General features: G+C 34.7%; 1 protein-coding gene across 1 annotated transcript in view; it reads right to left on the reverse strand.

Moving 5' to 3' along the window:
- LRP12 (LDL receptor related protein 12) overlaps nucleotides 1–12,851 on the reverse strand; it is a 51,929-nt gene that overhangs the window by 15,311 nt on the left and 23,767 nt on the right. Inside the window, exons 2-3 of the mRNA XM_042035914.1 lie at nucleotides 7,102–7,158; nucleotides 80–215 (exon numbers count right to left, since the gene is read on the reverse strand). Coding sequence (XP_041891848.1) covers nucleotides 80–215; nucleotides 7,102–7,158 — 193 coding nt within the window. The remainder of the gene's footprint in view (nucleotides 1–79; nucleotides 216–7,101; nucleotides 7,159–12,851) is intronic.

Consider the following 12,851-nt stretch of genomic DNA (forward strand, 5'->3'; position numbering starts at 1 on the left):
GGTATGTGCACAAGCGGCAGTTAAAAATGTCTGGTTAGTACTTCTTCAATCCACATGGATAATACAGGAGCACTGTTACCTTATAGTAATGATCTCCCCTGGGTTCGCATGGATGTACCAGCTACAGTTAACTCGGGCAGGATACTCAGAGGGCCACCCTGGACTCGTGATTGTCCCGCTTGGTGATCGAATTTGTTCTGGAATATCTCCACAAGCTAAAATACACATATATATTGAAAGCAATTTGATCAATTCCTTATTTTTTACGAAAAAATATAGGACAAAAACCCACACCCAACCAAATAGCACTAATCAGGGAAAATATCAGAGTGCATTAGATGACGTACCAATTAAAAAACCCACAACTTCTAAAGGAGTTTTTAACGGAACATGTCAGCCAAAAGATGTTTTCCAACACTACCAGTGTGGCAGTTTTTACTTATGTCAATTATTATTACAGATTAAAAAAGATTATTCTATGTGGACTTTGACAACTAGTAAAGTGAAAGATTTTTTATTTTTAAATTTTATTTTTAGTCGTCACAAAGATTCAGTTCAATTTAACCATGCATTTACACTGTATACTGACAAGTGCATTAGAAGATGAAAAGCAAATTAAAGCTAAATAATCAAGTAGCTGAAATTTCCTGTCATAGGTAGACCAGTGTTTGACCATCATTTAAATACTTCCCCCCTTCCAGTTCTTGGCATGGAAATGATGTTCATAAACATGATTCCAAATGCTTGAAAGGCAAGAGCACTTACTGCAGCAGAGAGACCTACAGAACTACATTTCTGATAATGGACTAGAAAGCTTATATTGATAGGTCTAATTATATACAACTGAAGTAACTCAGTCATTTGTACTCTTACTTTATTATAGGTGTAGCTTTCTACATGGCCTTAACTCAGCTGCTGTTCCTTCCAGAGCTCAAGTGTTCTCAGTTCTGCTGATTTTATTTGAAGTAATGTACTTACACTTAAGTTCGTGGGTTTTGTTTTCCTGTTTTCCCCCCCCCTTAGCAGCCTCATATCCAACACTTGTCATATAGCATATATATAACCTTCACATAAATAGGAAGGCTAGAATACTCTCACTACAGAGCTTCAAATTATGAGGAAGTCTCAGTGGTCAGAAAACACATTAAAAATAACTGCCCTCTGTGCTTTTATTTTTCAATTTTATCACTGGTAGTCAAAAATCTGCAAGCTGTCAAGGTTTACTGGTAGCCCAGTAAGTTACACACAGTAGTTTGAACACAAGAACTATGACAAATAAGGAAGCACTTCCATTATTGTCTGATCATCAAAAGATTTTAGAATTCCTATTTGATTAAAATAACCAATCAGAACTTATGCGATAAACAAAAAGGATGAAGAATGAACTGCATTTATAACAGTGCAAAAGTTGCAGTAATGTAATCTGTGGAGAGGTTATTGTTTTCTATTTTTATGCACATTTAAGCTTTTAAAATAATTTTGCAATGCTATAGGGACTTGAAATTATTAGAAGTTATAATTTTAAATTATTATTACTTTAAAGTATTTCTATATGGCATAACAAATGCACTTTAAAATATATTTTAGAAGGATTAAAAGATTAAAAAATGCTGACATATGTCTGAATTTTCTATATTAACTTAAATACAGCAGCAAAAATAAAACTCAGTAAATTTACCTTTTTCCTGTATATCTGTAGGAGAATAATGCTTTAAATATTTTTTCACATTCCTTTTTAGAGCTTTACTCATGCTGCACAGTTAAGTATTAACATACCTTAACTGTAGAACACAGGAGCTGCCCTAATATCTTGGGATGAAAAGGTTGCAAAATAGAGAAAGATACTATTCACTTGAATACGCAATCATTCACTTTCTTCTTAAATTTTGAGCAAACCCTATAGGTGGTGCTCTAACACCATGATAATTTGGAACACAGCTCCTCTGTAAGTGATCTTTTTATACTTAACATTTGTTCAGGCATTAAATGTAAGGACTTGAAAGAAAAACTGGTTATGAAGTTGTTAAAGTGAAATAGCAGTTTTAACAAAAACAAAAAACCACAGAAAACAAAAACAGGCAAAAATGTAGAAGAATGTATAAGACGTTTTATACCAAGCTAGCAAATGCTGGCAACAATTCCACATACTAGTTGGTTACTACTGAAATAGTCCCCAGCTTCAAAAAAGTTGCCTGGAGGTGAAATTTACATTACAACACACACCTGAGATCAGATATTTCCAAACTGGCAGGTAAAATTTTGTCACTGAGAACCTCTAAAGAAGATATTAAGTTTATGTGACAAAGGAATTTTTGCACTAAAATACCTAAAAAATAATCCATTCAACATGTGTTCGTTCAGTTTTACAGAGTTCACCTCCAAAAACATGAACATACATAAATCCTGCAGCAGTACAAACAGTAATATATTTGTTACGCAAGTATGAATGGAAGAAATTCCACATAAAAATCCTGTATAACCAAGGTAGTACTTTCAGAGCACATGAAAGCTTCCAATTTTACTCAAACTCAAGATTTTTTCATCCTTTGAAGAATCAACCTTATCCTTGTAATTTCTTTATTCTTTTATTAAGATGTCTTTTTTCTCTGTTTCCAGTAAAGCTTACACTACAGAGCTGAGCGCAAAATATGAGCATTTGCAACAGCATCCAATACAGGGAGAGTGAAGCAGACTATGGTGGGCATGAGGAAGCAAGAATGACCACAGGCACAGTAATAAGGGGTGAACAAAACTATACAAGTGCTGTAGAAGAGAGAAAGAACTGAAGAAAGTATTCATATTACAAAGTGGGGGTTCAAAAAAAAAAAGGAATGGACTTGAAAAGTGAATTACAGCTCTCTTAACTTCAAGTTGGCTAGACAAGCTAAACACACTTGCATACTGGATATGTATTAATGCACTACAAATCTCTTACTTATAACTCAGGAGACAACAGAAATCTCCTGTTTGCTTAAAAAGCGTAGAGAAGTCAAGATCAACTGTGCAGACACTGCACTTCAGAAGTGCTGTCTTTTAGAGAGAGAGTAATTTCTCAGCGAGATTTTTAAAATCAAGGATAACCTTTTGAAATAGAACAGCTTTAAAGGGAATATACTTTATAAAGACAATAGCAAACCTTTAAAATCAATTCCTAACCCTCTGCCTAACTAGGATTTTCTCCTAGACATTTTGAGACTATAAGGTAACATACACGGTATTCATGTAATTGTAAACATGCAGAATGTAAGCAAACATCAAGAAGGATATGGGATAAGAAGAAAATCCAACTGGCAGCCCATAAAGCAGAAATGTATCAATAGAGGCAAACATCCTTACTTTAAGTTGCACAAAATTTGCACTTTTAATCTCAATTGCTAGAAGCCCTGTAAGCATTTGTCATATAGGTCAGGACAACTTAAAATTACAGGAAAACTGATTAGGTTTGAAATAATTTAATTAAAGTATTAAAAGAGAACAGAAGAATGAAAATTAGATGAGTCAGGATAAAAGGAAATGAGTTTGCAACCAAGGCAGAAGCACAAAAGAAATTAAGAAGGTTGCACTGTAAAGAAGCAAAGACACCAAGTGATGCTTGCCCAAGATGTTCTCAAATCTCATGCTGGTGGCTATAATATTTGGGGGGAGGAACAAATTCCTTCTGCACAACCATTTCTACATGAATGCTGTTGCTGCTTGCACTCCCTTCAATGCCCTCATATTCTTTGGTACAATTCCACTCATCCATCTCCTACCTGTTTCAAACTCTTTCCTTTGAGAACGTTTATTCTATTAACAATCTATTTGCAATTCTGTTCGTTACTCTGATATAACTGTTCAGTAGATTGCAAGACTGCAATTAGGACTGAGGATGTTTCACATATTAGAGTGTAAAATAATGGTCAAAAGAGCTGCGCACATAATTTTCTGGTGTATATGGGTTTTCCTGTAGACTTCTTAAAAACAGACACAACCGTTTTTCTTATTTCCTTCTTCCTGAAATTTGTTTACCATCCTACATTACAGAACATTATCATAAACTACAGGATGTTGATTGGTAAACAGTAGAGAGCCAATGTAAAGGTTACTGTACCAAATTCAACTAACAAGTTATAACAAGAAAATAATTAAGAAACCTATGCAAAAATTCTGTAGCAAGATCTAGAGAAGTAAAGTACCTGTAGTACGAGTGAACAACATGTCAAGGAAAAAAAGTCACTTCAGAAAAGCAGGGACAGGGAGATTAGGGATTTATCTTCACAGTAATGCCAGGAGATTAGTTGAAAAGATAAAAGAATTAGCTTTCAATGTGAACCACAGGATGATAAGGTATGCATTATATTGGACATGGTAAGGACATGAATGCAGCTGGATAAATGATCTGAAGGTGTTTAAAACAGCTTAGAGTAAAAAGAGAATAATGTTGTGATAAAGTCTAAACGGTGAATAGGGAGGATAATTATTGCATTGTAACTCTCGGGAGCCACTGGAAGTCTTATTTGGAGAACTACAGGGGAAGAAGGCATAGGAATCTTTGCCTCCAGGTCAAACCAAAAGGCTTTAATTTAAAATGCCCTTTGCTCTGCAATACAGAAACATATTCAGTAAAAAGAAACCATTTTTTAAATATATATAAAAAACAGTGCTGCAGTTCCTTAAAATGCAGAGTGAGGGGTTAGGGAGATGGGGGAGTTGGTTTTGCAATTGTGACAATTATGGCTCAACATACCTCAAAGACAGACCTGAAAATATTTCTGAACCCTTCAGATTTTAAAGGCATAAACACTTGTTCTGTAGTGATAGCTTATATGCAAAGAGACAACATTCCACTAATTGTTCTTGGTAGAAAAAGCATGTTCATATATTAGAGATGTACCTGTAACTTGGCAGATATAATATACAGCAGAAGCATAAATACCAAAGGCCACAGAGGTCTGTGCTATTAAAACATAATTTAGTAAGGTAGGTCACGTAGTCTTACAGCAGCAGCATGACAGGAAATCTACCATCAAGACAAAAATTTCATTTTAAATCCTGTCTCTGTAGCAACTGTCCAAGAAAATCGCTTGCTTGGTTTCAACACCAAGTGAAAGTTGGATTTAGAAAGATTAAAGGCCAGATGTCTTTGGTTCTATTTTACAGAAACTCTGCTTAAAATTGTTCTGCAAAATATAAACCTATCCAGGTATGCCTGATGAAACATATAACCTGCAAGTTTGAAAATATGTTTAGGAGACATAATTTATTTCAAAGGAACTACAAAAATCATCTCATTCATCCCTATCTTTTATACTTGGGCTATGCACTTAACATTTGAGATGTACATACAAAGAGCAGTAAGGAAAATACTCCTTAAAAAAAAAGGGCTACTCTATATGCTTTCTTCAGGTTGTCCGTAACAGATCACCCCTTTCCAGTTACTTCAAAATTCCCCAGTGAAGAACTTGCACTTTGTATTAAAAAAGAAACTCAAGAGTACAGTATTTATTTTCCCCATCTGGAAAGCTATTTTAAAACAAAAGAACATAGGAGATACTTATATATATACACACATATATATATTTGTTGTTGTTATTATTATTATTATTATTTATTTTTACATGGATCTTTCTTCTCAGTAGTTAAAGTTCTATCTACCAGCTGCTGTTATCTTGTGTACAAAGTACGTTGTGTTCTGCTCTTCTTGGCACTGCCTATTCAAGCATGCTGGCCAAAATACTGAAAGCAGAGTCAAAAATTCCATTCACCCCTTGCCCAGCAGATGCTTTTCTGCCTGCATTGTGACCTGTGACACAACCCTTGCAGTAAACAAAGGAGTGAGGGGTTGTTAAAACATACCCTGAAAGCTGCATAGTGAGATTTTAGGCTGACTTAGCTACTCGCCACTGTTGGAACAATTGTTGCTGGAATTGGAATGGATGAGAGACACTATGTTGATATTTATTATTTACAGTGTGCCATAAATGTAGTATATATGATACTTGGTGCACCAGTACTGTTAAAAAGCAACAGCATTCTTCATGATGCAGCACAATAATGGGTAAGAAAGATCTTCTATAATTAGACTTCTAACAGTCTTTGAGTGGTGAACAATAAAAGGGATATAGAAAGCAATGGGTATAAAACTAACTATACACTGACCATAAATTTATCCAAATACTTAACCATACAAGTAGCAATGTAATGTTTAAAGCAATACTGAAGGATAACTACAGCAACATGTACAAGCTGTTCTCAAAAAGGACAAGTTTGCATTTTGACTCTTATTTTAGGAGAAGGGTGTGTGAAAATCAGTTTGAATTCCACAGATGAGTGGCAGCTTTCCTAGGGTAAGAATCAGGCTTGTATTCTGCTACCTGCTGAGGAGCCTTTATCTTCCCATTCGCACATATTCTGAGTATCTGTATGATAAACCATGCCCAGCAGCTGCTGACACTGCACAGCATCTGAAGAACAAAGTCTATACTCCAATACCTCAATGGCCACACAGTTCCACAATCACTAACACACAACAGACCCAACTGCGGCTGCTGCCCAGAGAGGCCTAAAATCGACTTATTGGAAGAGAACACAGAAACCTTTAAGCAGTATGTGTTGCTTTTATACCCCATATTCTCCCAGCATCTCATCACTTTCTCAGTTTCATGAGTTCTACATTTTTTTTTTCTTGTATTAAGGAAAGCTGTGCAGTCAAGTGTACAGTAGTTTCAGTTAAATCTAATCGGGTGAAATGCATAACTCTTGGATTTATATTATTTGATAGTGTCCAAAATTACATTTCAGTAAATTTCATTTCACAAAAACTTTACTGTGGAAAGAAAATATCAATTCAACTTAAATCAACTTTTCTCTTAGTTCAATGTTTGTATGGAAAAATAATTAAGCAGTCCACTTAGAAAGGCATAATCTGTTCATGAGCATGCAGGTATCAGTTTTATCTTATGAGAATTTTTCCATGTTCCAGTTGCTTCATTCCTTATTACATGCTGCAAAAGGCAGTAATAATTTTTATAGCCAAATATCTCTTCATAAGATACCAGGTGGCTTTCAATATTTACTATTTAAGTCATGCATGAAATTTAAACATTACAAAAAATGACTTACCCGTTGACACTCCTGAAATATGCACATTTTCAGAATGTTCTGCAAGAGCACCATTTCCTAAAATTAAACATAATGAATAAGCTAATTTCCAAGATAAAATTTGTAAAAATTCTTCAGATACCTGTTAACAGAACAGAACGAACAAACCTGAAGTTATTTTAATTAATATTAAACATGAAAGGTCCTACATAAGTTTTATCATAAATTAAAGAGAAAAACTAGAGAAAAAGTTACTATACAATAAAAAATATCCCCACACAAGCATTGTTAGTTTACTCAGAACAATTAGATATACTAGAAAGTTAAAGAACAAGCAAAGACTGATACTGGCAGTTTTGAGAAACTATGCATTTTAGATGGTCAACTTTGTATTTTGCATCAGCGCTATTTTATTTTCAAGAAAGGTTTGTTTTAATGCATCTTCCCCATCTCCTTCTGGACCAAGTTTTGTAAGCAAATGCTATGCAAATAAAGACACCCAGGGGACTATATCCATCTCTCTCACAAAAATTGCAGCCTACACCCTTTATCCAGAAAGACGGATCAGATACAGCAGGGAAACAGCTACCTTCAAGAGTAACTCCCCATCCATGTTCATTAAAATGAAGTACACTTGCAAAGATGAACAAGACCCATATGGTCATCAAGAGTAAAAGACAAAAAAGTTAACCCTCCAAATCCCATACTACTTTGTACTCTCCAACGGAGAGGAAATCTGCTAAAGCCAATATATTTGCTGGCAGGTGGCTGTACTGGTACATGATGCGACACATCAAGTTGTATTTGTGTGCATTTCTCCTCTCCTTTATCCATCATCTTTTCTTTTAACCTTTACAACAAATTTTTAATAAAATCTTTTAGACATTTCAGGAGGAAAGAGCTACTTTGATACGTAAGCTCCTTTGAACACAGGCAGTGTATCTAAAGTGTAAAATACTTCACTAAGCAAATCTTAAAACCACAACTCTTAATCCCTCAAAAGTTTTCTAATATTGAAGCTTTGCCATGTCACACAGGTTTTCATGAATGTGCTATCAGTTGTTTGACCAGCACTGCAATGTAAGTGTAGTATGTCTGGGCAACAAGAACCTTAAATATACAAAGAAAACACAAATTCCTTTTATACCAATTTAAAGACTGTTACGAATTGACCAAGAACATAGTATATCGAAGCCAGCATCCCAGTGCTCCTCTGGTGCAGTGATTGCACAGAATATATTTCAGAAATTGCTCCCAGGGTTGACACCAAATACAGAAAGACCTAATTTTTAGCTTTTTAAAGACACAATACAGTTAGAAACCTGATGATCAGAATTTGTAGAAAAATGTCAAGTTTAATTTATTTATTTTTTAAAACTAAATTCCTTGGCTCTTTAAAGTGACATGTTTCCCACCCCATTTTCAGTGTACTAATTTCACTGCATATATTTACATACCAAGTTACTTTGTCTCAATTGTTAAAAAAAAATCCACACTGCAACAATTCTCCTCAATGTTCAAAACACTGAAGTATTTTTAAAACAAAAGCTATTTCCAATACTGTATTAGTGAGCAATTATTTTTCAATTAAACTATTTTAAAGTAAAATATACTTCTAAGTTTTAAAAACCTATTTTCCAAATAATTCTCCACTTTGCATATCACTGACATGCTGAGGAATGTTGCCACTCTGATTTTGTGTATACGGTAACACTTAGCTCTCAATTTACAAAATAAACATCTTTGCTGGAAAATTATTTTACTTGTAACTAATTCCATAAAAGCACATTTCTGATTGTTTTGTCTTCTATTATTTCCATCAGCATAAAGAAAACATTAATACATTTCAAGACTTTTTGTTTAACCTAAAAATAACTTACTGACATTTCATCTTTCAAATATTATTCACCTTTTTACTTGCAAAAAGGGGCACTAGCACATACAGCTATATCTGTTCTTGAACACTGAAAACAAACATCATGACAAAAAAGAAGGAACTCACAAACATCTAGAAATATGAAAAACCCTGAAGTAATTACATTGAAGACAGTCAGTATCTAAACACTCCATTGATATTCCCAGAACCTGAATTCCTGACAAGCTGCCTGTACATAAAGATCAGGAAAACAAAAACCCAGAATACTAATGAAATCAGCTCTGATAAAAATACAATAAAACATGAAAAGACTGACATAACACTGAAGTGATGGAAAACAAAGCAAAGTCTATATATATCAAAGACTGACAAAAACTATAAATCAGTAATATTGAGAAGCATACTAAAATGGGAACTTGCATCCATATCCCGTATGCGTTAACTCCGAATTAATGAGTTAAGAAAACTTAAGCCAATACCTAGAGAGAACACTTGAGTATTTTCCATCTAAATATGCTTTACGATCTAACAATCTCTTGAGATGAAGTGATGTCAGATTTATTGTCAAACTTCAGTGATTAGTCAGAAATGGCACTAATGCATGATGATGAAGCCTAAATTCAGATTCAAGTACTATAGTATCAAAGTAAGGTCTTTTTTTTTAAAATAAACTCCCAATAAACTTTCATTATATTAAAAATGAGAAATCTCTCCGATTATTACTTCCTCTTTCATTGAAAACTGTCATTGAAATAGTGTGTTCGGATGCCATTTAAAACATTTAAGGGTTACTAACTGCCGACACCATTATGAAATTTTTAGGCAATGATCCTTATGTGATCTCAACAAATAATCACATGGTTCCATAAAGTTGGCCTACTAGAAGACCAATATATCAGATCAGTAATTTCCATTAAGATATGGGAACATAATTATCTTTGAAATTCCTGCTAGTCTACTTAAAACAGCAGAATATGAAACATAAAAAAAAATTTCTTAGGTCACCAGTAAGTTTTCATATTTCTTTATGTCCTAAAGACTAATTTACTATTTATTCACATTTCAACCTGAAGTTTTAAACTGAAACAGGTGTCACCTAACAAAACTTAGTGCTAAGTTTGTCCATAACAGTTACAGGAGTGTGACAGCACAGCACTGGAAGATACACACCAAGAAGCTCCTGCCTTCTGTTCTGCCTGTGAGAAACCAATATTGTTTTTTTAAAACCAATGTCTTCCATCATTTTTTTTTTCTGGTGACTTCTTAAGAGAAATCACTTCTGTAACCAGGACTATACCCATCTTCTTCACATCCTTTTATAAACACTTAGTACAAATACAAAACAGCAATGTATATCAACTTTAGCCCTGCAACTTAAGATGTGGTCAGCAACTGCAAGTATGTTAAAAAATTCAAATGGACAAGTGTCAAGATAAAATCAAGAACTTAATATGCTTTTTCTAAACAAAACAAAACAAATTGGTAAATTGATTATGATATTTTAAACTACTGGTAACCTAAAGGTTAAACAAAAGTATGAAAAGTACTTTTAATGGCTTTCTACTGCCATTAAAGTAGAAAAACTTTTGTTTACAACTGCCAGTAGTTGTAAACAAAAGTTTACAACTACTACTGGTAACCTAAAGGTTAAACAAAAGTATGAAAAGTACTTTTAATGGCTTTCTACTGAGGTGTACATGAGTTTGTTGCCACCATTCATAGTAATATCTCTAAAGATTGCTTGACTGCAATATAAAAAACTCACCCAACTGGTTACTAAATGAGTGGAACTCTTGATAGAATGTTTTACACCATGGAACAACCTCCAACTTTTGAGGTGCCCTTTTGTCTTCAACAAATTTAAAAATCTCTCAAATGTTCAAAGAAAGAATGGTTATGGTCAAAGTTGTTCACCGATTCTGACAGAGGTATCCATAAAATTTTGTTTTACTTTCACAGCACAAAGCCAGTCCTTTTGACCTCCACCACTTTTTTCTATTCCACTCAAATTCTCTGGGCTGCAGTGCCACCTCGTCTAAGGGGCAGGCAGAGACAGACAAGTAGTTCCTCAGACACTTGAATTAATTCCTTTTGATTCATGTCTCACAGTTGACCGACCACAGAAGCAAGCAAGATGACACTAGGTCTGCCTTCAGGTTTTCCAGCACTTGGTGTATTTCTCCCCTGCAAATCTATACGCAACTATGGTAAACATCCCATATCCCACCCAGAAAATCCCGACACTGTCACATCGATTCCCAATATCCTGGTCCAAGTGTCCTATACATAGTGTGGAGAAGTGAACAGAACTAGGCAAAATATAAAACCCATAGCCTTGAAAGGTATTTGACTCACTAACTACTTCTGAGTTTCATCACAGATAGGAGATTAAATACAGACCAGGGGAGTGGGGCTGGCAACAAAGAAAATGTGGCAGCAGCAAACACTTCAACTAAAGAGCAAAGGAAAAGAATGCTTACACACTTGAAAAACATGACATGTTTGGAAAAATCGGCTGCCAAGTTCCATATATTTGAAACCCAGATAGTAGCGGTGTGCTGAGCCTCACTGTGGAGGCTAATCACAATGCAGCAGCCTTCATTTTAGGATGTTACACCCCCACATCCGTCCTTCCCCACATCCGTCCTTCCCCACAGCCTAAGCAGCACAGCTCCCTCAAAATAGGATGAGTATCAGACTCACAGGATTATGTGCATATAACTTCGGAGCATAAAACTCAGCCTATGGTCCTGATATGAGCTACTCCTTTGAGTTTTACTCACATTCATGCATTTTCAAAAGGCATAACCAAACAGACCCCCACTTACCTCCACCCTCCCAGAATTAAGTGTCCCTTAGTCAAAATATTCAGATTAAACAAGACAACCTTCTGCACTCCAGATACATATATGTATGAACTTGAAGGCTTCAGACAAAAAATAAGTTTACCTAAATACGGACATATTTGAGACACCAAATAATGGCTCTTAAATGAAGCCATTTTGATTTCAAATTGACTAAAATGAGCAATACTAATCTAATACAGTGAAGTGATAAATACTGCAAAAGTACACACAAAGATCTGGTACATGCAACATTGTCCACTGTGATTGTAAAATCAAACTCTCTAACTTCAGTTTGAATTAACATCATGCATCTTGAGACTAAGTTAAATCTAGATTGTGTTTTAAAGAAAAATGAGTGCTGAAATGAAAAAATTAAAAGAAAAAAATCAAGAGTGGCAAAGGCCATTTAAGTCACCTTTTTTTCTGCTGTTACACTAAGTAGTTACTGTCCACAAAGAAAAATCATGCACACCTATCTCCATTGAAGCTAAATTCTTCTGTATCAAGATTAAGCCTGTGCCATTATCCTTAACTGCCAAATTACAACCACCTATAAATAGAACTGTATAAATTGAAGAAGCGCTGTAACTGAACGGCTATGAAGAGAGAGATTTTTTTAAACTACTTGAGTTAAAAGGTACTATGGTGCATAATGAATGCTACATAAGCAGACTGGACAGGGTATTTTTCTTGAACTACAATTATCAGGGACAAGAGATCAACAACAGTTCCTGTACATAATGTGTTTCTAAACACCCTTTATTGTGATACATGTTAGACTTGCTTTACTTTAGACAATGCATTTCATGACCAAACTTCCTTTCTTCATCCTACTCCCAAAATTCCTTTCCACCCTGTACTTAAAAAGCTGCCTCTTTGTCACCTTGCATTATTTTTCACCAAGTTTTGCTTCTAACTGAACAAAACAAGGGTACTATATGCTTTCATGAATGAATTGGTGCTGCCTTCCATATAACCTCACTAAAAAGCCACTTAACAATGGTACTTTGACTCATGAGTTCAAAAATAAAAATAACCTTTTCATCTAC

The sequence above is a fragment of the Corvus kubaryi genome, unplaced genomic scaffold (assembly GCF_017639235.1).
Source record: "Corvus kubaryi isolate FWS band 111438036 unplaced genomic scaffold, C.kubaryi_AGA036_p1.0 37385, whole genome shotgun sequence".
NCBI classification, from domain to species: Eukaryota; Metazoa; Chordata; class Aves; order Passeriformes; family Corvidae; genus Corvus; species Corvus kubaryi.